The sequence below is a fragment of the Somniosus microcephalus genome, unplaced genomic scaffold (assembly GCF_052327205.1).
Source record: "Somniosus microcephalus isolate GS21.2 unplaced genomic scaffold, FLI_Smic_1.0 unresolved_chr1, whole genome shotgun sequence".
Lineage (NCBI taxonomy): Eukaryota > Metazoa > Chordata > Chondrichthyes > Squaliformes > Somniosidae > Somniosus > Somniosus microcephalus.
The window spans coordinates 12,076,966-12,102,346 of record NW_028225179.1 but is presented as its reverse complement, the minus strand read 5'-3'; the positions used below and the strand labels follow the sequence as shown (position 1 = coordinate 12,102,346).

The window sequence follows — 25,381 nt, the reverse complement described above, 5'->3', positions numbered from 1 at the left end:
ATGAAGTTAATGTCGCAGTAGAGGAGGGGGGAGTAGAGAAATTGGATAAAAATGGATAGAAAGGAGGTGCTAAATAGGTTGTCATCACTCAAAGTTAACAAGTCACCCAGTCCAGGTGGATGCATCCTAGATTGCAGAGGGAAGCTAGGGTGGAGATAGCAGAAGCTCTGACCACAATCTTTCAATCTCCCTCAGATATATGGGAGTGGTGCCAGATGACTGGAGGATTGCAAATGTTACACCCTGTTTAAAAAAAGGGGAAGAGGGACAAACCTGGTAACTACAGGCAATCAGTCTAATGTCGGTGTAGGTGGGCATCCTTTACCTGGTTTACGGTAATTTACCTGGTCAGGCAGCCTTTGCCACTGCACTGTGACCAATTGCAATCAGCGGTTTTGAATCGCTAAACCACCCCCCTCCAGTTCTGACTTGAAGAACTGATAATTAATGATATATTAAAAACGGACAAATGGTCTGGATGCAAGAGTCAAATTTTATTAAAACTAAAGAAACTACACCACACGATCAAAGTACTCACGGTAAAATTGCTTAACAGGGGAAGGCAGACGGCAAGAACGAGGGATAAATGGCTACAATGTTAACCGTACAATCTTAGCAACATTTCCCTTAAATTACCACCCCTTTACTTCTCACTAGATTGTCTTGCTAGTGGGTCAAAACCTTGCTCACCTGCAGTCCAAAGAGTAAGAGACAAAAAAGGGGGCAGAGGACTTCCTGGGCTTAATCTTTATACCCTGGGAGTCCCTGCTGTTTTCGCGCCGAAAAGGTCCGTGCGCAATTTTGCGCCAAAAGTCCGAATACACAAGAGAAGGACTTTTAACTTCCTCCATTCGTACATGGAGACATCACGCAGTAGATTCAATTTCAGTGAATGGATGTGTGTAAACAACCCATTGTGCTTGCTGTCCGATGATTGGCTGATTCAAACGGGCTACTCCCCAGTGTAAACAAGCAGCTTGTAGGTTACCGGACCCGCCCAATACCACAGGGTGACTGACAGCTCGGGCTCCATTCAAACTTACTACAGGGCAGCGCTGAGCTTTTCATATGCTAACAGCCTGTCTGTCCTTTTCTGCTGCCTTTTAAAATTCTGTTTCCATGAGGTCTGTTCAGCCATTTTTATGCCCTGGGCAATTTAAACAGTCCAAAACTCAAGAGTACATCTTTTAATAAAATGTACAATCTTAAAAGTGTGCGATTTTCACAAAGTTCTTTGATTCCAGTGTCCAAGTGCTGCCTAGCTTACGAGCTTTTTAACACAGCCTTTTCCGGTTCTGGGTCTGCTTTAAAACATTGTCCAACCCAGAGACAATTTAAATCACACAAGTCTTCGTCCACGATGTGGATTAATATTTCCCAATCTTCGGGGGCTGAGGCGATTTTGCGACCCCTACAGTGGTGGGTGAACGACGAGAGACCATTGTCAAGGACAAAATTAATTCTCACTTGGACAAGCATGGGTTAATAAGGGGCAGCCAGGATGAATTTGTTAAAGGTACAGCATGTCTGATTAACCTGATTGAGTTCTCTGATGAAGTGACAGAGGGTTGATGAAGGTAGTGCATCAGATGTTGTATATATGGACTTTCAAAAGGCATTTGATAAAATACCACAGAAGAGACTCTGAAAATAGAAGCAGAGGGAATTAAAGGGCTGATGGTAATTTGGGTATTTAATTGGCTAAGGGAGAGGAGGCAGTGAGCAGTGCTGAGGGATGTTTTTCTGACTGGAGGGAAGTATGCAGTGGGCTCCCCCAGGGGTCGGGATTAGGACCATTGCTTTTCTTGTTATATATAACTGACCTGGACTTGGGTATAGGTGAACAATTTCAAAGTTTACGGATGATACTATTTACTATGTTGCCAAGTTTTGTGAGTGTAGTAGTAGCAGACTTCAGAAGGACAGAGGCAGACTGTGAAATGAGCAGACACAAGGCAGATGAAATTAAATGAGGATAAGTGTGAAGTGATGCACTTTGGGAGAAACAACAGGGAGAGGCCGTATAATCTCAATGGGACTAGTTTGAGGGGGTGCAAGAGCAGAGGGACCTGGGGGTCCATATTCACAAGTCTTTGAAAGTGCCACGGCAAGTTGGTGAGGCGGTTCAGAAAGCGTATGGGATACTTGGCTTTGTAAATAGTGCCATTGAATACAAAAACAAGGAAGTTACACTAAACCTTTACAAATCACTAGTTAGGAACATAGGACAGGAGGAGGCCATTCAGCCCCTCGAGCCTGTTCCGCCATTCAATGAGATCATGGTTGATCTGTGACCTAACTCCATACACCCGCCTTTGGCCCATATCCCTTAATACCTTTGGTTAACAAAAACCTATCAATCTCAGATTGAAAATTAACAATTGATCGAGCATCAATTGCTGTTTGTGGAAGAGAGTTCCAAACCTCTACCACCCTTTGTGTGTAGAAGTGTTTCCTAATTTCACTCCTGAAAAGTTTGGCTCTAATTTTTAGACTATGCCCCCAGTCCTCGAATCCCCAACCAGCGGAAATAGTTTCTCTCTATCTACCCTATCTGTTCCCCTTAATATCCTGAAAACTTTGATCAGATGACCCCTTAACTTTCTAAATTCCAGGGAATACAACCCTAATTTGTGTAATCCCTCCTCGTAACTTAACCCTTGAAGTCCAGGTATCATTCTGGTAAACCTACGCTGCACTCCCTCCAAGGCCAATATATCCTTCCTAAGGTGTGATGCCCAGAACTGCTCACAGTGCTCCAGGTGTGGTCTAACCAGGGTTTTGTACAGCTGCAGGGTTTTGGCCTCAGCTGGAGTCTTGTGTACAGTTCTGGGCACCACACTTTAGGAAGGATGTCAAGGCCTTGGAGAGGGTACAGAGGAGGTCGACCAGGATGGTACCAGGGATGAGGGACTTCAGTTATGTGGAGAGACTGGAGAAGCTGGGATTGTTCCCCTTAGAGCAGTGAAGGTTAAGGAGACCTAAGAGAGGTGTTATAAATGATGAGGGGTTTTGATCGAGCAAGTAGGGAGAAACTGTTCAGTCTGGCAAGTGGGTCGGTAACCAAAGGTCACAGATTTAAAATAGTTACTAAAAGAACTAGAGGTGAAATGAGGAGAATTGTTTTCATACAGAGAGTTGTTCAGATCTGGAACGCACCATCTGAAAGGATGCTGGAATCAGGTTCCACAGGAACTTTCAAAGAGTAATTGGACGAGTCCTTGAAGAGGACTAGTTTGCAGAGTTCTGGGGATAAAGCTGGGGTGTGGGACTAAATTGGACAGCTCTTTCAAAGACACGATGGGCCGAATCACCTCCTTCTGTGCTGTTAGATTCTATGATCAGTGTGGAGTCGCTGGTGTCTCTTCAACTCCCCGGAGCTTTTAAAGCTCTTCCCACAGTCAGAACATTTAAAGGGCTTCTCGTCAGTGTGAACTCGCTGGTGCCCCTTCAGGTCCCCGGAGCTTTTAAAGCTCTTCCCACAGTCAGAACATTTAAAGGGCCTCTCGTCAGTGTGAACTCGCTGATGTGTCAGCAGGTTGGATGAATCAGCGAATCCCTTCCCACACACAGAGCAGGTGAACGGTCTCTCCCCAGTGTGAACTCGCTGGTGTACCAGCAGGCGGGATGACAGAGTGAATCCCTTCCCACACACAGAGCAGGTGAATGGTCTCTCCCCAGTGTGAACTCGCTGATGTACCAGCAGGGTGTATGACTGACTGAATCCCTTCCCACACATGGAGCAGGTAAACGGCCTCTCCCCAGTGTGTAGGTGTTGGTGTTTCTTGAGCTCCTCGGAGCTTTTAAAACTCTTCCCACACTCAGAACATTGAAAGAGTCGCTCCCCAGTGTGAACGCGCTGGTGTCCCTTCAGCTCCCCAGAGCTTTTAAAGCTCATCCCACAGTCAGAACATTTAAAGGGCCTCTCGCCAGTGTGAACTCGCTGATGTACCAGCAGGTGGGATGACTGAGTGAATCCCTTCCCACACACGGAGCAGGTGAACGGTCTCTCCCCAGTGTGAACTCGCTGATGTACCATCAGGTAGAATGACTGAATGAATCCCTTCCCACACGCAGAGCAGGTGAATGGCCTCTCCCCAGTGTGTAGGCGTTGGTGTCTCTTCAACTCCCCGGAGCTTTTAAAGCTCTTCCCACACTCAGAACATTTAAAGGGTCTCTCGTCAGTGTGAACTCGCTGATGTACCAGCACGTGGGATGAATCAGTGAATCCCTTCCCACACACGGAGCAGGTGAATGGCCTCTCCCCAGTGTGTAGGTGTTGGTGTCTCTTCAACTCCCCGGAGCTTTTAAAGCTCTTCCCACACTCAGAACATTTAAAGGGTCTCTCGTCAGTGTGAACTCGCTGATGTACCAGCATGTGGGATGAATCAGTGAATCCCTTCCCACACACGGAGCAGGTGAACGGCCTCTCCCCAGTGTGTAGCAGCCAGTGTCCCTTCAGCTCCTGGGGGCTTTTAAAGCTCTTCCCACAGTCAGAACATTTAAAGGGTCTCTGGTCAGTGTGAATAAGTTGGTGTACCTTTAGTTCCCCGGGGCTTTTAAAGCTCTTCCCACAGTTAGGACACTGAAATGGTCTCCCATCAGTGTGAACTCCCTGGTGTCCCTTCAGATACCGAGCGCTTTTAAAGCTCTTCCCACAGTCAGAACATTGAAATGGTCTCTCATCAGTGTGGACAAGTTGGTGTAGCTTTAGTTCCCCGGGGTTTTTAAAGCTCTTCCCACAGTCAGAACATTGAAATGGTCTCTCATCAGTGTGAACTCCCTGGTGTCCCTTCAGATACCGAGCGCTTTTAAAGCTCTTCCCACAGTCAGAACATTGAAATGGTCTCTCATCAGTGTGGACAAGTTGGTGTAGCTTTAGTTCCTTGGGGCTTTTAAAGCTCTTCCCACAGTCAGAACATTGAAATGGTCTATCCTCAGTGTGAACTCGCTGGTGTGTTTGCAGGTGGGATGAACAAACAAATCCCTTTCCACACACGGAGCAGGTGAACAGACTGTCCCTGGTGTGAGTGCCCCGTTGAACTTCCAATGCAGACGGGGAACTGAAGCCCTTCCCGCCGTCCCCACCTTTACCCGGTTTCTCCCTAGTGTGACGGTGCACGTGTCTCACCAGGTCAGGCGATCGGCTGAATCCGCGTCCACACACTGAACACGTGTGCGGTTTGTCTGCGTTGCGATCCCTGCTCTCTCCTTCCATGTGCAAACGCCGATGATATTCAGGTCCTGATGAATCCAGCGACTGTGTCAGATCTTGACGTGATGTTTGGTCTGAGCTTCCCGCCTGTAACTGCTCCACTTCTATAACGCTGTAAATTGAGATCAGAAAAGGATCAGAGGCAAACTGTTGTTTAATTTCCCCCTTTCCAAACCTAGGGGCAGTGAAGCTGATTTTCAGGCCCTAGCTGCTGCACAGGTTGGTTGAAAGGATCAGCAGTAATGGCGGCTGTAATACCCACAAGGCCCCGGCTCTGCAGAAAGTGCTCTGTTGACTCTGAGTCCCGCGCATGTGCTCATGGCCCCGCGCTCTCCCTCCTGCTCTACAATCGCCCGTCCCGATCGGTCCACAACACGCATGCTCAGCACACAAAACCCTGCAGTTGGAACATCGGGCGTGCATGCGGAGCCGCAACATCTGGTACGCGTGCGCGGCTCAGGTGGGGGCGAGTCGGTGTTTCGCCTCAGCCGCCAGGGAGGTGCGCATGCGTAGGACCACCCAACATTCTTCCTGTCAGCAATCACTCCCTCGTTTCTTTAATAAAAACAGAAAATGCTGGAAATACTCAGCAGGTCAGGCAGCATCTGTGAAGAGAGAAACAGAGTTAACGTTTCAGGTCGATGACCATTCGTCAGAACTGCTTGCTCTTTAGTGTCAGCCAGTGGCTCAGTGGGTAGCACTCTCGCCTCTGAGTCAGAAAGTTGTGGGTTCATAGTCCCACTCCAGAGACTAGAGCACAAAAATCCAGGTTGACACTCCAGTGCAGTGCTGAGGGAGTGCGGCACTGTCGGAGGTGCGTCTTTCGGATGAGATGTTAAATTGAGGCCCTGTTTGCTCTCTCAGGTGGATGTAAAAGATCCCATGGCATTATTTCAGGAAAGAAAGACTTGCATTTATATAGTGCCACCAGATATCCTAAAGTGCTTTACAGCCAATGAAGTACTACAATGAAGTAGTCACTGTTGTAATGTGGGAAAGAGCAGGGGAATTATCCCCAGTGTCCTAGCCAATGTTTATCCCTCAATCAACATAAAAAATGAAGATTATCTGGTCATTATCACATTGCTGTTTGTGGGAGCTTGCTGTGCACTAATTGACTGCCACATTTCCTACATTACAACAGTGACTACACTGCAAAAGTACTTCATTGGCTGTAAAGTACTTTGGGACGTCCGGTGGTGAAAGGCGCTATATAAATGCAAGTCTTTCTTTCTTCACTGGTCTCACCAGCGACCTCTTCTGGCGGTTGGTTGATTGACAGACGAGAGTCCACGCATGCGCACAGGGAGCGGCGGTTTGGGCCGAGTCCAGCACAGCGACCCCTCCCGGTCACAAAGGGCAACAACTGCGCATGCCCAGAGGAGACCAACACCCCTCCCCCCACTCGGAGCTGCGCCTGCGCACTCGGATCCTGCCGGATGGAGTCGGTGCGAGGCCATTCCGGGGAAAGGCCTTGGTGTCGGTTCCAGAGTCGCAATCGGTGACGCGAAGTGAGTTTTCTCCGCTCCGATTGGGTGGAAAATGGCGCGGGGTGGATCAGGAGAGAATCGAGAGAAATAGAAAAACCTGAGTCCGCGAGGCCCCAGACCGAGCGGCGGCACTTGGACGGTGCACGTGATCTCCTCGGGGACATGTCACCCGGGCCCGCGGCCTGATTGACGGCAACTTCCCACCAATAGGGAGCGAGCGAGGCGGGGCTGGAGGAGCGAGCCGGTGGCGGGTCCTCCAACCAATCGGGGAGCCCGAGGGGCGGGACTAGCGGCACCCAGTGGGCGGGGCTGGAGGAGCGAGCTGGTGGCGGGCCCTCCAACCAATCGGGGAGCCCGAGGGGCGGGACTAGTGACACCCAGTGGGCGGGGCTGGAGGAGCGAGCCGGCGGCGAGTCCTCCAACCAATCGGGGAGCCCGAGGGGCGGGGCTTGCGGCATCCAATGGGCGTGGCTGGAGGAGCGAGCCGGCGGCGGGTCCTCCAACCAATCGGGGAGCCCGAGGGGCGGGACTAGCGCCGGCTGATTGTCTGATCCGCAGGGCAGCGAGTTTCTCCAGTCCCTTGTTCAGGGCCCAGGGCGGCTGTGGGCCTTTATTCCCCGCATTGGACACAAGGCTCTTTATCTCAGGCATAGGGTGACGTCGCACTGAAACTTTCCGCCCTCCTTTACAAAGATGGCTGCCGTTAATCTGGACCTGTAAGGGGAAGAAATCCCCGCAACTGCAAACACGGGATCTTCAGCTTATTATTCAGGGCTTGCCTCCTGCACGAGTTGCTTATGAAGGCTCCCCACCCACCTGCCGGTCCATTACTCCCCTCCGTCGCGATTTTTACCCGCTGCACCATCGCGCTCCCGGCTTCAGCTCCTCTCCATCTCCAGTAACGCACTACGCATGCTCAATATACCGGCCCCTCCCGCGCCTGCGCGCTGGGCTCTTGTAGGCAGGGTGCGGCACGTGGTCCACCGCGGGGAATGCTGGGTAAAAGACCAGATTAGTGAATGGAACATGATTTACTGTGATCAGATTGAGGACTGAACCATGTTCATTCTAGTAGTCATGGTTTGTTTCTGCTGATCTTAATAACTCCTGTATCTGCGCTGGAGATTAATATTCTGTTTAAATAGTGAATAAATAAAGCTCGAGGAACAGCACCTCATCTTTCAATTCGGCACTTTACAGCCTTCTGGACTCAACATTGAGTTCAACAATTTCAGACTTTAACACTTACTCCCATTTTTCATGCTGTATGATTTTGCCATCCCCATTTGCAACATTTTCCAAGACTCGGTTTCACAGCCACATCTCTTTCCTCAGCAACTGTCTCCGGTTCCAACTTATTCCACGTGGATTCCAACTGAACTTCCACCCTTCGTGTTTCAGATCCACCCAGGATAACTTTCCTGCCTCTTACCTTAGTAATATCTGTTACATCTCCAGCTTTTTCCAGTTCTGATGAAGGGTCCCAGACCTGAAACGTTAACTCTGTTTCTCTCTCCACGGATGCTGCCTGGCCTGCTGAGTATTTCCAGCATTTTCTGTTGTTATTTCAGTGAATAAATAAGTTTTGTTTCAAACACAGTGTGTGTCAAATATTTGATTTCTCCATGATAAGAGAAGACAAATTGATGTTCTGTTCGAGACTGTTTAATTTTTGGGCCTTTTCTTACTCTAGATTATTTCCGTTCTCAACTCGTTCGCCTTCTACCACATCAAACCCCAAGCTTGCTCCGTTTACATAGAAACATAGAAGATAGGAGCAGGAGTAGGCCATTCGGCCCCTCGATCCTGCTCCGCCGTTCAATGAGATCATGGCTGATCGTCCAAACTCAGTACCCGCCTTCTCCCCATATCCCTCGATACCTTTAGCTCTAAGAAATATATCTAACTCCTTCTTGAATATATTGAAAGACTTGGCCTCAACCGCCTTCTGTGGTAGAGAATTCCATAGGTTCACCACTCTCTGGGTGAAGAAATTCTTCCTCATCTCTGTCCTAAATGGCTTACCCCTTATCCTTAGGCTATGACCCTTGGTTCTGGACTCTCCGACCATCAGGAACATTCTACCTGCATCTAATTTGTCCAGACCTGTCAGAATTTTATAAGTTTCGATGAGATCCCCGCTCATTCTTCTAAACTCCAGTGAGTACAAGCCCAATCGACCCAATCTTTCCTCATACGTCATTCCTGCCATCCCAGGTATCAGCCTTGTGAATCTTCGCTGCACTCCTTCCATGGCAAGAACATCCTTCCTCAGATAAGGCGACCAAAACTGCACACAGTACTCAAGGTGTGGTCTCACCAAGGCCCTGTACAACTGCAGCAGGACATCCTTGCTCCTGTACTCAAACCCTTTTGCTATGAAGGCCAACATACCATTTGCCTTCTTCACCACCTGCTACACCTGCATGCTTACCTTCAGCGACTGGTGCACAAGGACACCCAGGTCTCGTTGCACTTCCCCTTCTCCCAATCTATTGCCATTCAGATAACAGTCTGCCTTTCTGTTTTTGACACCAAAGTGGATAACCTCGCATTTATCCACGTTATATTGCATCTGCCACGCTTCTGCCCAATCACCCAACCTCTGGGATCTCAGAAAACACCATGAATATACAACTGGTGGATTTGACTGCTGTTTTACAATCATAATTCTCCATTTGTGTGTGTGCCCGTGCGTTATAACTATCAATCAGCAGCCTTTCCTTTCCCCACTGTGGAAATGTAAAAGCAATTGTTCATTCAGTACCAGTTTGAGTCTTTGTAAATTTTAGCATGTTGCTGTTTCACTAACGCTGCCACTAGTGTAATAAACACACAACAGCAACAGAGGGGCAAGGAGAATGTATGAGAAATGATTAGTGGTAACAGAATAGGGAACACTAATGCCTTTTATAAACATATAAAGCATGAAAGAATAGTCCAAGGAAAGGTGGGGCCGATTACTGACCAAAAAGGCAATCTTGTGGAAGCAGAGGACATGGCTGAGGTACTAAATTAACGCTTTGGCTCCATATTCACTAAAGGAGGATGCTGCCAATCGTACAGTAAAGGAGGAGGTGTTAGAGAAATTGGACAGGATATAAATCGATTCGGACGATGTACTAAATTGGTTGGCAGGGCTCAAAGTAGAAATGTCACGCGCTCTGCCACAATCTTCCAATCCTTGGATATGGGAAAGGTGCCAGAGGACGGGAGGGCTGCAAACGTTACTTCCCTGTTCAAAAAAGGAGCGCGATGAACCAAATAACTACAGGCGACTCAGCTTAACATCGGTGTTATTTCCGAAACACAATTAACCGTCACTTGGAAGAACATGGGTTTATTAGCGACAGACAAAATGGATTTTATTTAAAGGCAAATCAAACCTGGCTGACTTGAATGAACGAATCGATGAAATAGGAGAGGGTTGATGAAGGTGGTGCAGTTGATGTTCTGTTTCTGGACTTTCAGAAGGCCTTTGATAAAGTACCTCATAATAGACTGGTGAACAAAATTGGAGCCAATGATATTAAAGGAGCAGTGGCAGCGTGGATACTAAACTGGCGAAGGGACAGAAAACAGACAGTAGTTGTGAACCGATATTGTTCACACTGGAGGGAAGTTTACAGTGTTCCCAGGGGGCGGGATTAGGACCACTGCTCTTTGATTTATTTCAGTGACATGGACTTAGGTATACAGGGCATAATTTAAAAGTTTGTCGATGACACGAATCTCGGAAAAGTCGTAAACCGTGAGGAGGACAGCAGAAGACTTCAGGAGGAAAGAGAGACACTGGTGAAATGGGCAGACACATGGCAGGTGAAGTTTAATGCAGAGAAGTGTGAAATGCTGCATTTTGGAAGGAAGAATGAGGCGATGCAATTTAAACCAACTGGTACAATTTAAAAGGGTTGCAGGAACAGTAAAACTTGGGGGTATAGATACAGAAATCTTTTACGGTGGCAGGACAGGACGATAAGGCTTTTAGAAACGTATATGGGAGCATTGGCTTTATAAATAGAGGCACAGGAACATCGGAACAGGAGTAGGCCACTCATTCACTCCAGCTTGTTCCTCCATTCAATTCGATCATGACTGAGCTGTATCTTAACTCCATCTCCCCGCCTTGGTTCCATAACCCTAAATACCATTGCCTAACACAAATCTATCAGTCACAGTTTGTCATTTTCAATTGACCGAGACTCAACAGCTTCTTGAGGGCCAGTGTTCTAGATTTCCACTACACGGTGTCTGAAGAAATGCTTTGTAACATCACCCCTGAACGGCCTCGCTCTGTGGTTAAGGTTACGTGGACCCCTCGTTCTCTCTGCCCATCCACAGTTCCTAACTTCTAACATCACCCCTGAACGGCCTCGCTCTGCGGTTAAGGTTACGTGGACCGCTCGTTCTCTCTGCCCATCCACAGTTCCTAACTTCTAACCAGTTAGAACATTCTCTGATCGATCCTTTTTAGGTCCAACGTGAATGAGCTCATTTCTTTCTGAAGTGAGGGGAGTGCGACAAACTCGCTCAATCCACTCCAGGAGGGTGGGTTCTCCGGCGTTCTGAATTATATTTAATAATGGTGTCGCAAGTCGAACGCCCTCGAACGTATATGTGGACACGGTGTCAGGATATAATGAGAGTGGGAGGAGGCTCCCGTGGAGTATAAACACAGCATAGACCACTAGAGCCGAATGGACTGTGTCTCTGCTGCAGTTTCAATGTAAATCTAATCTGCCCCGAACTGTCACAAACTCCAATCTCTGTGACTGTGCCCATGGTGTGTAACCCTTCCTTGTCCATCATTCACCTTCCCACAACATTCGATATAGTCTCATCTGGCATTCTTTTCCATGTCATGGCCTCCATTGTCCATCCCATAAAACTGATCCTCATGTGCTTCCTGTCCTAGCTCCCTGATCGCAGGTCGCAAACCTCCAGCAATGGGTTAACTTTTGTCTTTCTATCCACACCTATATTGTTGGCCAATATTGAACCGATGATGCTGCTTCTGGTGCATAGTAACCGATTACTGTAGCGCCGGAGGCAGATTGGATTGTTTCAATATCTGCTTCTTGGGATTTGCTGGTGGATTGAAATCTCGGTGCCGAGATCGCCTCATCAGGCACCTCCATTGACTGGGCGAGGCTGCATCATAGACCCATAATATGATACAGCACAGGAGGTCATTCAGCCCATCAGGCACCTCCATTGACTGGGCGAGGCTGCATCATAGACCCATAATATGATACAGCACAGGAGGTCATTCAGCCCATCAGGCACCTCCATTGACTGGGCGAGGCTGCATCATAGACCCATAATATGATACAGCACAGAAGGTCATTCAGCCCATCACACCGGTGCTGACTCTTTGGAAGAGCTATCCCATTATTACCACTGTCCCTCTCTTTCCCCATAGCCCTGTAAATGTTTTCCCTTCAAGTATTTATCCAATTCCCTTTTCAATGTTACAACAGAATCTGCTTCCTCCACCCTTTCGGGCAATGCATTCCAGATCTCACTAACTCGCTGTGTAACACAATGTTACCTCACCACCCTGTTGGGCAATGCATTCCAGATCTCACTAACTCGCTGTGTAACACAATGTTACCTCACCACCTTCTCGGGCAATGCATTCCAGATGTCACTAACTCGCTGTGTAACACAATGTTACCTCACCTCGCCTGTGGCTCTTTCTCCACTCACTTTAAATCTGCGTCGTCTGGTTACTGACCCTTCTGCCAATGGAAACAGTTTCTCCTTATTTACTCATCAAAACCAATCATGAGTTTCAACAGCTCTATAAAATCTTCGTTTAACCAACTCTGCTCTAAAGAGAACAAACCAGCCTCTCCCCAGAACTGAAGTCCCTGATCCTTAGTACAATTCTCTCAAATCTCTTCTGCACCATCTCCAAGGCCTTGATATCCTCCCTAAAGTGTGGTGCCCAGAATTGAAACCCAGACTCCAGCTGAGGCCTAACCAGTCTGTTGTAACAGTTGAACATCACTTCCTTGCTGTTATTCGCTATTCCTCTTGTAATAAAGCCGAGGACATGGCTCATGGTGTCAGCACTTGACTAATGAGCACTGTCGGAGGGGAGGACATTCACCACTGCTCCACTAACATTAACAGTGGTGTCACTTTAAGCAGATTGGTGATGCAATATCTTTAGGGTTCTTACAATATCTGGAAACCTCAAATACATAACTGGTTTGATCTGACTGCTATTTTACAATTATAATTCTCCACGTGTGCACGTGTCTAACAAACTCAGCCAGCGTCCTTCCCTTTCCCCACTGGGGAAATGTGAAAGCGATTCAGTCCCGGATCAGTAATTTCTCCAAACTTAAGTTGATGTTATTCGCCGGCATTAAGTTATAACCAAATTTGAGACCTTGTAAGATGGAGTTTTCTGCTGTTTGACACACGCAGACTCTGGTATAATAAACACACGACAACAACAGCAGCACCGTAGGGAATCAAGCTGAATACAGAAAGTACAGAGGAGAAATCAAAAACAAACTAAGAGGGGCACGGAAAAACTGAGGAAAGATTAGTGGGAATATAATAGGGAACATTAAAATCTTTCTTAAACATGTAAAGCCTAAAAGGAGAGTCAACGGAAAGGTGCGATGATTAAGGAGCAAAAGGGCAATCTTCTGGTGGATGCAGTGGGCATGGCTGAGGTACTGAATGAGTACTTTGCATCTGCCTTCACTAAAGAAGAGGATGCTGCCAATGTTACAGTAAAGGAGAGGGTGGTAGTGAAATTGGACAGGATATAAATAGACCAAGAGGATGTAGTGAAACAGTTGACAGCGCTCAAAGTGGAAGTGTCATGGTCTGGATGGGATGCATCCTGGGTTACTGAGAGAAGGAAGGCTCTGGCCACAATCTTTGAATCCTCCTTGGATAGGGGAGTGGTGCCACAGGACTGGGGATTTGCAAATGTTACCCCCTCGTTTAAAAACGGAGCGTGTGGTAAACCAATGAACGACAGGCAAATCAGTCTAGCGCCGGTGTTCAGGAACCTTCTGGAGATAAATCAATGAGAACCTGCTAAGATATCATCCCTCCTTACAGCAGTAATTGACTCCTTGATTAATATTGCAACACCCCCTCCTCTTTTACACCCCTGTCTTGCCTGAAGATTCTATACCCTGGAATGTTGAGCTGCCAGTCCTGCCCCTCCCTCAACCATGTCTCTGTGATAACAATATCATACTCCCATGTGTTCATCAACACCTTGAATTCATCTGCTTTACTCGCAAGACTCCTTGCATTAAAATAAATGCCATCCAGCCTTGCCTTACTCCCTTGTGCCGTTACATATTTGCTCGGCCTTGCAGGCTGACCTGTTTTTTCCTCTATATTTGGCTGTGCATCACCCTCTACTGTAGCTCCACTCTGTATCCCATCCCCCTGCCAAGTTAGTTTAAACTCCCAACAGTACTAACAAACCTCCCTGCAAGGATGTTGGTCCTGTTCCGATTCATGTGCAACCCGTCCGACTTGTACAGGTCCCACCTTCCCCAGAAACAGAGCCAGTGATCAAAGAAACTAAAGCCCTCCCTCCTGCACCAACTCTTCAGCCACGCATTCATCTGCTCTATCCACCTATTCCTATATACTCACTAGCACATGGCACCGGGAGTAATCCAGAGATTACAACCTTTGAGGTCCTGCTTTTTAATCTGCTACCCAGCTCCCTAAATTCTTGTTGCAGGACCTCATCCCGCTTTCTATCTATGTCCTTGGTACCAATGTGAACCACGACCTCTAACTGTTCGCCCTCCCCCTTCAGAATGCCCTGCAGCCGTTCAGTGACATCCCTGACCCTGGCACCAGGGAGGCAACATACCATCCTGGAGTCACATCTGCAGCCACAGAAACGTCTATCTGTTCCCCTTACGATAGAATCGCCTTTCACTATTGCTCTCCCACTCTTTTTCCTCCCCTCCTGTGCAGCTGAGCCACTCGTAGTGCCACGGACTTGGCTCTTGCTGCATTCCCAAGAAAGCATCTCCCCCAGCAGTATCCAAAACGGAAAATCTGTTGGCGAGGGAGATGGACCCTGCACTACCTTCCTAGGTCTTTTACTCTGTCTGGCGGTCACCCAATCCGTCTGACCACCTCATTAGACGAGCTATGAAGATCTCAGCTTCGCGGATGCTCCACAGTGACTCCAGCCGCAGCTCCAGCTCAGAAACGTGGATTTCGAGTAGCTGCAGCTGGAGACACTTCCTGCACACATGTTCGCCCTGGACACCGAAAGTGTCCCCGACTTCCCACATAGCACAGGAGGAGCACTCCACGCTGCCGAGCTGCCCTGCCATGTCCTACCCTTAATTTACTCCCTTTAAAGAATATTAAATACACTGGTGTGGCGTTGCCACATTGGGGAAACACTATGTAGATAAACCTGTATAATCCCCTTTTAACTGCTGTATTCCCCTCCCCCCGCAAGACAGTTGCAAGCTGAGAGGAATAAGGCATGTTCAGACTTGCCTGCTGCTGAGAGAAGGAAAACCAATCAGGTTTCAGCAGGTGACCAATCCGTGAGTCATCACAGGTTCGCGGGCTTTACGAATTCAGTACTGTATTGTGAGAGTTGGAGTAAAGACCTATTTCTTGTAGCTCAGTGTTACCTATTTCTTTACACGGGAGACCGTAGTCCCCCACATCGGTGACCCCGAATGTCGGCGGCCGAAGCCCCCGACTCACGCAGCCCTACAGAGGCCAGCAACGACCCGATGGCAACCAGCAGCAGCCCGATGTCGGCCGGCGCCGCGTCCTTGAAGCTCCCCACCTTCTGGGAACACCAAGCACCAGCTTGGTTCGCGCACTCGGAAGCCCAATTCACCCTTCGCAGGGTTCAAGACGATGAAGAAAGGTACCTCCACGTAGTCTCAGCACTAGTAAGCTCTACCACTGCCGAAATTCTCGACCTGCTGGGGAACCCACCACAGACCGGCAAGTACTCAACCATTAAGGGCTGCTTGCTGCAGGCTTACGGCCTGTCCAGGGAGGAGAGGGCCCGCAGGCTTCTCTCACTACCAGGCCTCGGCGACTCTACCCCGACCCAGTTGATGAGCCGGATGCTTGCGCGCCTGGGCTCTGAACCGCAGTGCTTCTTGTTTCGGGCCCTTTTCCTCAGCCTGCTTCCTCAGCAGGTACAGACTGCCCTCGCGGGGTCCCCGATCACGGACTGCGTACAACTGGCAGCCGCCGCTGACAAAGTCTTCGCCGTCGCCCAACTCGGCTGTGCAGCCGCGAGGCTCCCAGACACCACCGAACGCACGCCGCCACGCCAGGCCGCAGAACTATGCTACTACCACGCGCGTTTCGGCCACAAGGCCCAACGCTGCAGAGCACCCTGCTCTTTCGATCAAACCAAGATGGCCGCCCAGCCCAACGCACCAGCCCCGCGCCGCCACCTAGGCCCGCTCGACTGCACCCCCGCCGCCACGGTGGCCATCGGCACCGCATGTAAACTGCTGTACGTAACCGACTCTCTTTCAGGGCGCAGATTCCTTTGCGACACCGGAGCCCAATGCAGCAGAATTCCTGCCTCCCAGCTCGACATCCAGGCAGGCCGCAGCGGCCCACCCCTCGTGGCGGCAAATGGCGCAGCCATCGTTACTTTCGGAAAGCGACGGGCCGAGGTTTGTTTCAACGGCCAGCGATTTACGTGGGATTTCGTGACGGCCTCGGTGGCACATCCCTTGCTGGACGCCGATTTTCTTTGCGCCCACGGACTCCTGGTCGACGTCCGCGGCAGGCGCCTGAGCGACGCAGCAACTTTCGCTTCACTGGCCTGCCAGCAGAGCAACAGCCCGGCCCTCGTCGGGTCCTGCTCCGCCCCGGCGCATGACGACTACGCCCGCCTACTCGCAGATTTCCCGAGGCTCACACAACCGACCTTCTCAGCCGCGGCAGCCAAGCATGGGGGTCGAGCACCACATCGCCACTACGGGACCATCAGTGTTCGCCCGAGCCAGACGCCTGGACCCAGCCAAGATGGCGGTGGCCAAGGAAGAATTCGCCACGATGGAAAAACTGGGCATCATCCGCCGCTCGAACAGCCCCGGGTCATCCCCCCTCCACATTGTGCCCAAGCCGGGCGGTGGCTGGCACCCCTGCGGTGACTACAGACGGCTCAACGATGCCACCACGCCCGATAGATACCCCATTCCGCACATCCAAGATTTCTCGGCACACCTAGCAGGAAAGTCCGTCTTTTCCAAGGTCGACCTGATTCGCGGCTACCATCAGGTCCCCGTCCACCATGCAGACGTCCAGAAGACGGCGGTCATCACCCCCTTTGGACTGTTCCGAGTTACTGCGCATGCCCTTCGGGCTCAAGAACGCCGCACAGGCCTTCCAACGGCTCATGGACTCCGTCCTACGGGACCTGAGCTTCCTGTTCGTCTATCTGGACGATATCCTCGTGGCCAGCACCAGCAAGGCCGAGCACATCGCGCATTTGCGCTCCCTTTTCCAGCGCCTCAGCCAACATGGGCTAATCGTCAACCCGGCCAAATGCCAGTTCGGAGCAGCCCAAATTGACTTTCTCGGCCACAGAATCTCGCCAAGGGGAGCCATTCCCCTACCTTCCAAGGTGCAGGCAGTGGCGGACTTTCCCCAGCCCACCTCGGTCAAGGCACTGCAGGAATTTTTGGGGATGGTCAATTTCTATCACCGGTTCGTGCCCAAGGCCGCCGCACTCATGCGCTCCCTCTACGAAGCCACCAGGGACAAAACGGGCAAAGAGCAACTCACCTGGTCCAGCGAGATGGCGACAGCCTTCCACCAGATCAAAAGCGCCTTGGCCAACGCCACACTACTGGCCCACCCCCTCCCGGGCGCCAAGACCGCCCTCACCACGGACGCCTGGGATTACGCCGTCGGCGCCGTCCAGCAACAGTGGGTCGAAGGCGCGTGGCAGCCACTGGCATTTTTCAGCCGACAGCTGCGCAAGAACTAGCAGGCCTACAGCACGTTCGACAGAGCTCCTGGCCCTGTTCCTGGCAATCCGGCACTTCCGTTTCCTTCTGGAAGGCCGGCCGTTCACCGCATTCGTGGACCACAAGCCGCTCACTTTCGCCATGGCCAAAGTAACTGAACCCTGGTCCGTGCGCCAACTCAACTTTCATCTCGGAGTTCACCACGGACATCCGCCACGTCGCCGGCAAGGACAATTTGGTGGCCGACTGCCTCTCAAGACCCTCGCTCCACAGTGCACCTGGGCGTCGACTACGCCAGCATGGCGAGAGACCAGGCCGCCGACGCGGAGATCCATGCCCTCAGGACGTCAACTACCAGCCTCACCTTGGCCGACATCCACTTCCACGCAGCCGGCACAACCCTACTGTTCGACGTCTCAGTCCCCTCGCCTAGGCCGGTCGTCCCATCCGCCTGGCGCAAGCGAGTTTTCGACATCATCCACAGCCTCTCACATCCAGGGATGCGTGCGTCTCAGAAACTTATGTCCGCCAAGTTCGTCTGGCCTGGACTCCACAAGGATGAGAGAGACTGGACCAACACATGCGTGCCGTGTCAGCGCGCTAAGGTCCAGCAGCACACCAAGGCGCCATTGGAGTGTTTCCCGGTGCCCGAGAGGCGTTTCGACCACGTCCACGTCGATCTGGTAGGCCCCTTGCTGCCGTCGCACGGTTTCACACACCTGCTCACGATCGTCGACCGCACCACCAGATGGCCCCGAGGCGGTTCCCCTCGCCTCCACCACCACGACCGACGTCGCGCGAGCATTCGTCTCGACATGGGTGGCCCGGTTCGGCGTGCCGACCGACATATCCTCGGACAGAGGCCCCCAGTTCACCTCCCACTTGTGGAATGCCATCACCGCCGGCCTCGGCACCAAGTTGCACAGGACAACAGCCTACCACCCGCAGGCCAACGGGCTCTGCGAGCGCTTTCATCGTTCCTTGAAAGCCTCCCTCCGCGCCAGCCTGGCCAACACTAGCTGGATCGACAAACTACCCTGGGTCCTCCTGGGATTGCGCACTGCGCCCAAAGAGGACCTCCGCGCCCGAGATGGTCTACGGCCAACCGCTCAGAGTACCAGGCGACTTCCTCCCCCTGACAACGGAGCCGTGGTCGGCCGCCAGACAGCTTTCCCCGCACAAGGACGCGGCCCAGCAATTCCGTCCAGTGCCCACTTCGCAACACGGCCCGCAGCCGTCCTACGTGCCTCGAGGCTTACGACATGCGGAGTTCGTCTTCGTGCGCCGGGACGCGCACAGAGGCCCGCTGCAGGCACCATATACCAGCCCCTTCCCAGTATTGGAGATGGGGGACAAAGCTTTTCTTATCGATGTTGGCGGGAAGCCGGACCTTATTTCAGTAGACCGCCTCAAACCGGCGCACCTGGACCTCAGCTTCCCGTTTCGGCCGGCTCTTCCCCCACGGCGGGGCAGACCTCCCGCGTTGGTGGCGGCCCCACAAGAGGACCAAGACACGCCAGAACCTTGCTCCCGGCCGCCGCCCCACCTTCGCCGGCAGCCCGTCCAGCCAGCCCACCGGCAGACCAGCCGCCAGACCAGCCAACGAACCAACCGGCCGACCTCCCAGACAGCCCTCCTCACACGCCAGATGGCTACTACAGCCGCTTGGTCAAACCTCCGCAGAGACTGATTTTTACAGTTAACGGGGATTCTTGGGGGGGGGGGGGGGGGGGGGGGCGGGGGGGGTGTGGTATGTGGCGTTGCCACATTGGGGAAACACTGTATGTAGATAAACCTGTATAATCCCCTTTTAACTGCTGTATTCCCCTCCCCCCACAAGACAGTTGCAAGCTGAGAGGAATAAGGCACGTTCAGACTTGCCTGCTGCTGAGAGAAGGAAAACCAATCAGGTTCCAGCAGGTGACCAATCCGTGAGTCATCACAGGCTTCACGAATTCAGTGCTGTATTGTGAGAGTTGGAGTAAAGACCTATTTCTTGTAGCTCGCTGTGTTGCCTATTTCTTTACACGGGAGACCGTAGACCCCCACACTAGGGACCTTACTTCCCTTTAAACACTACTTACGCTAAACTAGAGACCTTACTTTTACTTTAACGACTGGACTGTAGAAATACTCACCAGGTCCTACTTCCCAATCAGCTCCTTCCCTGGTTGCGACGTCACTTTAGCGGTTTTGCAGTTGTAGTTTGACTGCTCCCGCTCTCACTCTTTCCTGCAGTCCTGTGACGTTTCTCCTCGATTTTGCTGTACTTTTGGAATTCGCTGGACTTGTATCTGCCTCCTCACTGCTGCCGACTCCTTGAAGGTCCACGCTGTCCTCGGCCTCCCGCTCTATTTATGCCTCCTCGCTGCTGCTGCCGACTCCTTGCAGGTTCTCTTTAGAGCAGAAAAATGTTAATTGGGAGATTTAATAGAGGTGCTCAAAATCATGAAGGTGTTTCCATAGAGTAAATAAGGAGCAACTGTACCCACTGACAGAAGGGTCGGTAAACAGAGGAGACGGATTTAATGTAACTGACAAAACACCAGAGGGGAGGCAAGAGAAGATTGTTTTTAGGCATCGTGTTATGATCTGGAATGCAATGTCTGAATGAGTGCTGGGAGCAGAGGCAATAGTAACTTTTAAACCTGAATTAGTGAAATACACGAAGGGGAGAACATTAGCAGTGCTCTGGGCACAGAGCAGGGGAGTGGGACACATTGGCCTGCTCTTTCAAAGAGCCGGTACAGGCACGTTGTGCCCAATGGCCTCATTCGGTGCTGTCTGGTCCCAAGTTTCTATGGTATCAACCTCGAACTCTTTGTTCCTGAGCGAGTAATAAACGATAAATGTACTTGAATGCTATTTACAGAAGCAGACCTTTAGCGTGTGAAATTGCATTGGGAAGTTTAATTCTGTTAACCAGCAAACGATGACCAAAAATTGATAAAAAGGGAGAAAAATCGACTGAGTATACTAGCAAGAAACATTTAAAAATTGTAGGAGCTTCTGAAAGTAAGTAAACATGAAGAGTAGCAAAAGTAAGCATTGGTCCCTTAGAGGCTGAGACAGGAGGAATTATAATGGGAAATGAGGAAATGGCAGATTTTAAACAAATATTTTGTATCTGTCTTCACAGTAGAAAACACAAGTAGCACACCAAAAATAGCAGGGAACCAAGGGACTAATGAAAGGACTGACATCAATTACTTTAAGTTCCTTAGAGAAAAAAAGTACTTGAGAAACTAATGGGACTAAAATCCGACAAATCCCCTGGACCTGACGGCCTACATCCTAGGGTTCTACAAGAGGTGGCTGAACAGAGAGTGGATGCATTGGTTGTGATCTTCCAAAATTCCCTAGATTCTGGAACAGTCCCAGCGGATTAGAAGGTAGAAAAAGTAACCCCGCTATTCTAGAAAGGGGGGAAGAGAGAAAGCAGGGAACTACAGGCCAGTGAGCCTGGCGTCAGGAAAATGCTGGAATCCATTATTAAGGGAGGGGTAAGAGGGCACTTAGAAAATCATAATATGATCAGGCGGAGTCAACATGGTTTTATGAAAGAGAAATCATGCTATTAGTGTTTTTTGAGGATGCAACTAGCCGGATAGATAATGGGGAACTGGTGGATGTAAAATATTTGGATTGCCAAAAGGCATTTGATAAGGTGCCACATAAAAGGTTGCTGTGCAAGATAAGGACTCATGGGGTGAGGGGAATATATTAGCTACAAGGACAGGTTGGAGAAGCTGGATTTGTTTTCATTAGAGCAAAGGCGGTTGAGGGGTGATTTGATAGAGGTGAACAGGATTATGACGGGTTTGGGTAGACTAGACGGGGAAAGGCTGTTCCCACTAATGGATGGTACGAGGACTAGGGGACACAGATTTAAGGTTTTGGGCAAGAGATAGAGGGGGCGAATGTGAGTAAAAACCTTTTTACACAGCGAGTGGTGAGGACCTGGAACTCGCTGCCGACAGAAGTGGTGGAAGTGGAGACACTCAATGTTTTCAAGGGGAGACTGGATAGGCACTTGAGGGAAATAAACTTGCAGGGCTACAGGGATAGAGCGGGGGAATGGGACTGACTGGATTGCTCTACAGAGAGCTGGCACAGACTCGATGGGCCGAATGGCCTCCTTCTGTGCCGTGATGACTATTAGCATTGATAGAGGATTGGTTAACTGACAGAAAACCGAGAGTAGGGATAAACAGGACATTTTCAGCTTGGCAGGCTAGTGGGGTGCCACAAGGATCAGTGCTGGGGCCTCTGCTATTTACAATCTATATTACTGACTTAGATGAAGGGACCGAGTGTAATGGATCCAAGTTTGCTGCTGATACAAAGCTAGGTGGGAAAGTAAGCTATGGGGACACAGAGCCTGCAAAGGGATATGGGCAGTCCAAGTGTGCGGGCAATAAGGTGACAGATGGAACATAATGTGGGGAAATGTGTGCGTATTCACTTTATTAGGAAGAGTAGAAAAACAGAACCTTTTTTAAATGGTGAAAAATTATCAAATGTTAGTGTTCAGAGAGATTTAGGTGTTCTCGTACAGGAAACAAAGTTAGCATGCAGGTACCGCAAGCAATTGGGCAGGCGGATGGCATGTTGGCCTTTATTACAAGGGGTTGGAATACAACAGTGAGGAAGTCTTGCTGCAATTGGACAGGGCTTTGGTGAGACAACACCGGAGTACTGGGCACAGTTTTGGTCTCATGTCGATAAAGGATGGGATAAAGAGAGTAGGGAGAAATTATCTTAGCTCCAAAAATAAAGTTAAAAAATCAGTTTGGGTGAGCCAAGAAACAGCAAGGGGCAGAAAACATTGGTTGGAGGTGTTTATAGGCCCCCAAACTGTAGTTGTAATGTAGGGCGGCGTATAATTCAGGGAACTAGAGGTGCATGTAGCAAGGGTAATATATTAATCATGGGGGATTTTAAGCTATGTATAGATTGGGCAAACCAAATCTGCAGTAATAGTGCGGGGACATCATCTGAGTCAATGGGGCTCTCTCTGACCTTTCTCCCCAGTCCATCTCCAGGACCAGTGTGTATCTGAGTCAATGGGAGTCTCTCTGACCTTTCTCCCCAGTCCATCTCCAGGACCAGTGTGTATCTGAGTCAATGGGACTCTCTCTGACCTTTCTCCCCAGTCTATCTCCAGGACCAGTGTGTATCTGAGTCAATGGGACTCTGACCTTTCTCCCCAGTCCATCTCCAGGACCAGTGTGTATCTGAGTCAATGGGACTCTCTCTGACCTTTCTCCCCAGTCCATCTCCAGGACCAGTGTGTATCTGAGTCAATGGGACTCTCTCTGACCTTTCTCCCCAGTCTATCTCCAGGACCAGTGTGTATCTGAGTCAATGGGACTCTCTCTGACCTTTCTCCCCAGTCCATCTCCAGGACCAGTGAGTATCTGAGTCAATGGGGCTCTCTTTGACCTTTCTCCCCAGTCCATCTCCAGGACCAGTGTGTATCTGAGTCAATGGGACTCTCTCTGACCTCTCTCCCCAGTCCATCTCCAGGACCAGTGAGTATCTGAGTCAATGGGGCTCTCTCTGACCTTTCTCCCCAGTCTATCTCCAGGACCAGTGTGTATCTGAGTCAATGGGACTCTCTCTGACCTTTCTCTCCGGTCGATCTCTGGAAGCTCTTTGAATCGGAAGAGTTCTCTCTGGTTGGTGCTCTCACAATCCTGTGTTGGTTCACCTGCTGTCGTTCCTCAGTCTACAATCCCGGTTTACTCTCAGCTGTGAACCTTTCTCAATCACTCAGTCTTTCACCGGGAGATCTAATTATGGCAGGACAGAAAATAACAATATCAACAGTGTGAAGTAATGTAATATAGACATTTCTTCTGCTTCATAAAAATAAAAGTTTGGGTCTGAGTGCTTCTGTCTGATGTTGTCCCTTTTCTCAGATCCCCGCCACGCCCGCCTGGGCTTCCAGCAAATCACCAAAGTTCTGGATAGAAATGTACAATTTCCCTGTGCTTTAGGAAAACCGAAGCTGGGGCAATCTTTCCCAGGTAACACACTGACTGATCTCACCGGACCCATCCTCCCCAGGTTACACACTGTCTGATCTCACTGGGCCCGGGTTACACACTGTCTGATCTCACTGGGCCCATCCTCCCTGGGTGACACACTGGGCCCATCCTCCCCGGGTTACACACTGGGCCCATCCTCCCCGGGTTACACACTGTCTGATCTCACTGGGCCCATCCTCCCCGGGTTACACAGTCTGATCTCACTGGGCCCATCCTCCCCGGGTTACACACTGTCTGATCTCACTGGGCCCATCCTCCCCGGGTTACACACTGTCTGATCTCACTGGGCCCATCCCCCCCGGGTTACACACTGTCTGATCTCACTGGGCCCATCCTCCCCGGGTTACACACTGTCTGATCTCACTGGGCCCATCCTCCCCGGGTTACACACTGTCTGATCTCACTGGGCCCATCCTCCCCGGGTTACACACTGTCTGATCTCACTGGGCCCATCCCCCCCGGGTTACACACTGTCTGATCTCACTGGGCCCATCCTCCCCGGGTTACACACTGTCTGATCTCACTGGGCCCATCCTCCCCGGGTTACACAGTATCTGATCTCACTGGGCCCATCCCCCCCGGGTTACACACTGTCTGATCTCACTGGGCCCATCCTCCCCGGGTTACACACTGTCTGATCTCACTGGGCCCATCCTCCCCGGGTTACACACTGTCTGATCTCACTGGGCCCATCCCCCCCGGGTTACACAGTCTGATCTCACTGGGCCCATCCTCCCCGGGTTACACACTGTCTGATCTCACTGGGCCCATCCTCCCTGGGTTATACACTGTCTGATCTCACTGGGCCCATCCTCCCTGGGTTACACACTGTCTGATCTCACTGGGTCCATCCTCCCCGGGTTACACACTGTCTGATCTCACTGGGCCCATCCTCCCCGGGTTACACACTGACTGATCTCACTGGGCCCATCCTCCCCGGGTTACACACTGACTGATCTCACTGGGCCCATCCTCCCCGGGTTACACTGTCTGATCTCACTGGGCCCATCCTCCCCGGGTTACACTGTCTGATCTCACTGGGCCCATCCTCCCCGGGTTACACACTGTCTGATCTCACTGGGCCCATCCTCCCCGGGTTACACACTGTCTGATCTCACTGGGCCCATCCTCCCCGGGTTACACACTGACTGATCTCACTGGGCCCATCCTCCCCGGGTTACACTGTCTGATCTCACTGGGCCCATCCTCCCCGGGTTACACACTGACTGATCTCACTGGGCCCATCCTCCCCGGGTTACACACTGACTGATCTCACTGGGCCCATCCTCCCCGGGTTACACTGTCTGATCTCACTGGGCCCATCCTCCCCGGGTTACACTGTCTGATCTCACTGGGCCCATCCTCCCCGGGTTACACACTGTCTGATCTCACTGGGCCCATCCTCCCCGGGTTACACACTGTCTGATCTCACTGGGCCCATCCTCCCCGGGTTACACACTGACTGATCTCACTGGGCCCATCCTCCCCGGGTTACACACTGTCTGATCTCACTGGGCCCATCCTCCCCGGGTTACACTGTCTGATCTCACTGGACCCATCCCCCCCGGGTTACACACTGTCTGATCTCACTGGGTCCATCCTCCCCGGGTTACACAGTATCTGATCTCACTGGGCCCATCCTCCCCGGGT

The 25,381-nt window shown here is 50.8% G+C and overlaps 2 protein-coding genes and 1 pseudogene across 3 annotated transcripts in view; all 3 read right to left on the bottom strand.

Annotated features, from left to right (window-relative positions):
* Nucleotides 1-5,186, bottom strand: part of LOC147093447 (uncharacterized) — a 420,125-nt pseudogene extending 414,939 nt beyond the window's left edge. The window contains exon 1 of the transcript XR_015074667.1: nt 5,132-5,186. The product of XR_015074667.1 is annotated as an uncharacterized LOC147093447 (transcript). The remainder of the gene's footprint in view (nt 1-5,131) is intronic.
* The window catches only part of LOC147093446 (uncharacterized), a 316,083-nt gene that overhangs the window by 285,484 nt on the left and 5,218 nt on the right, over nt 1-25,381 (bottom strand). The gene's annotated exons all lie outside the window — the stretch shown is intronic.
* Nucleotides 474-25,381, bottom strand: part of LOC147093445 (uncharacterized) — a 91,668-nt gene continuing 66,760 nt past the window's right edge. The window contains exon 5 of the mRNA XM_085974335.1: nt 474-4,288. Within this exon, the coding sequence (XP_085830461.1) occupies nt 3,329-4,288 (960 nt within the window). The 3' untranslated portion in view covers nt 474-3,328. The remainder of the gene's footprint in view (nt 4,289-25,381) is intronic.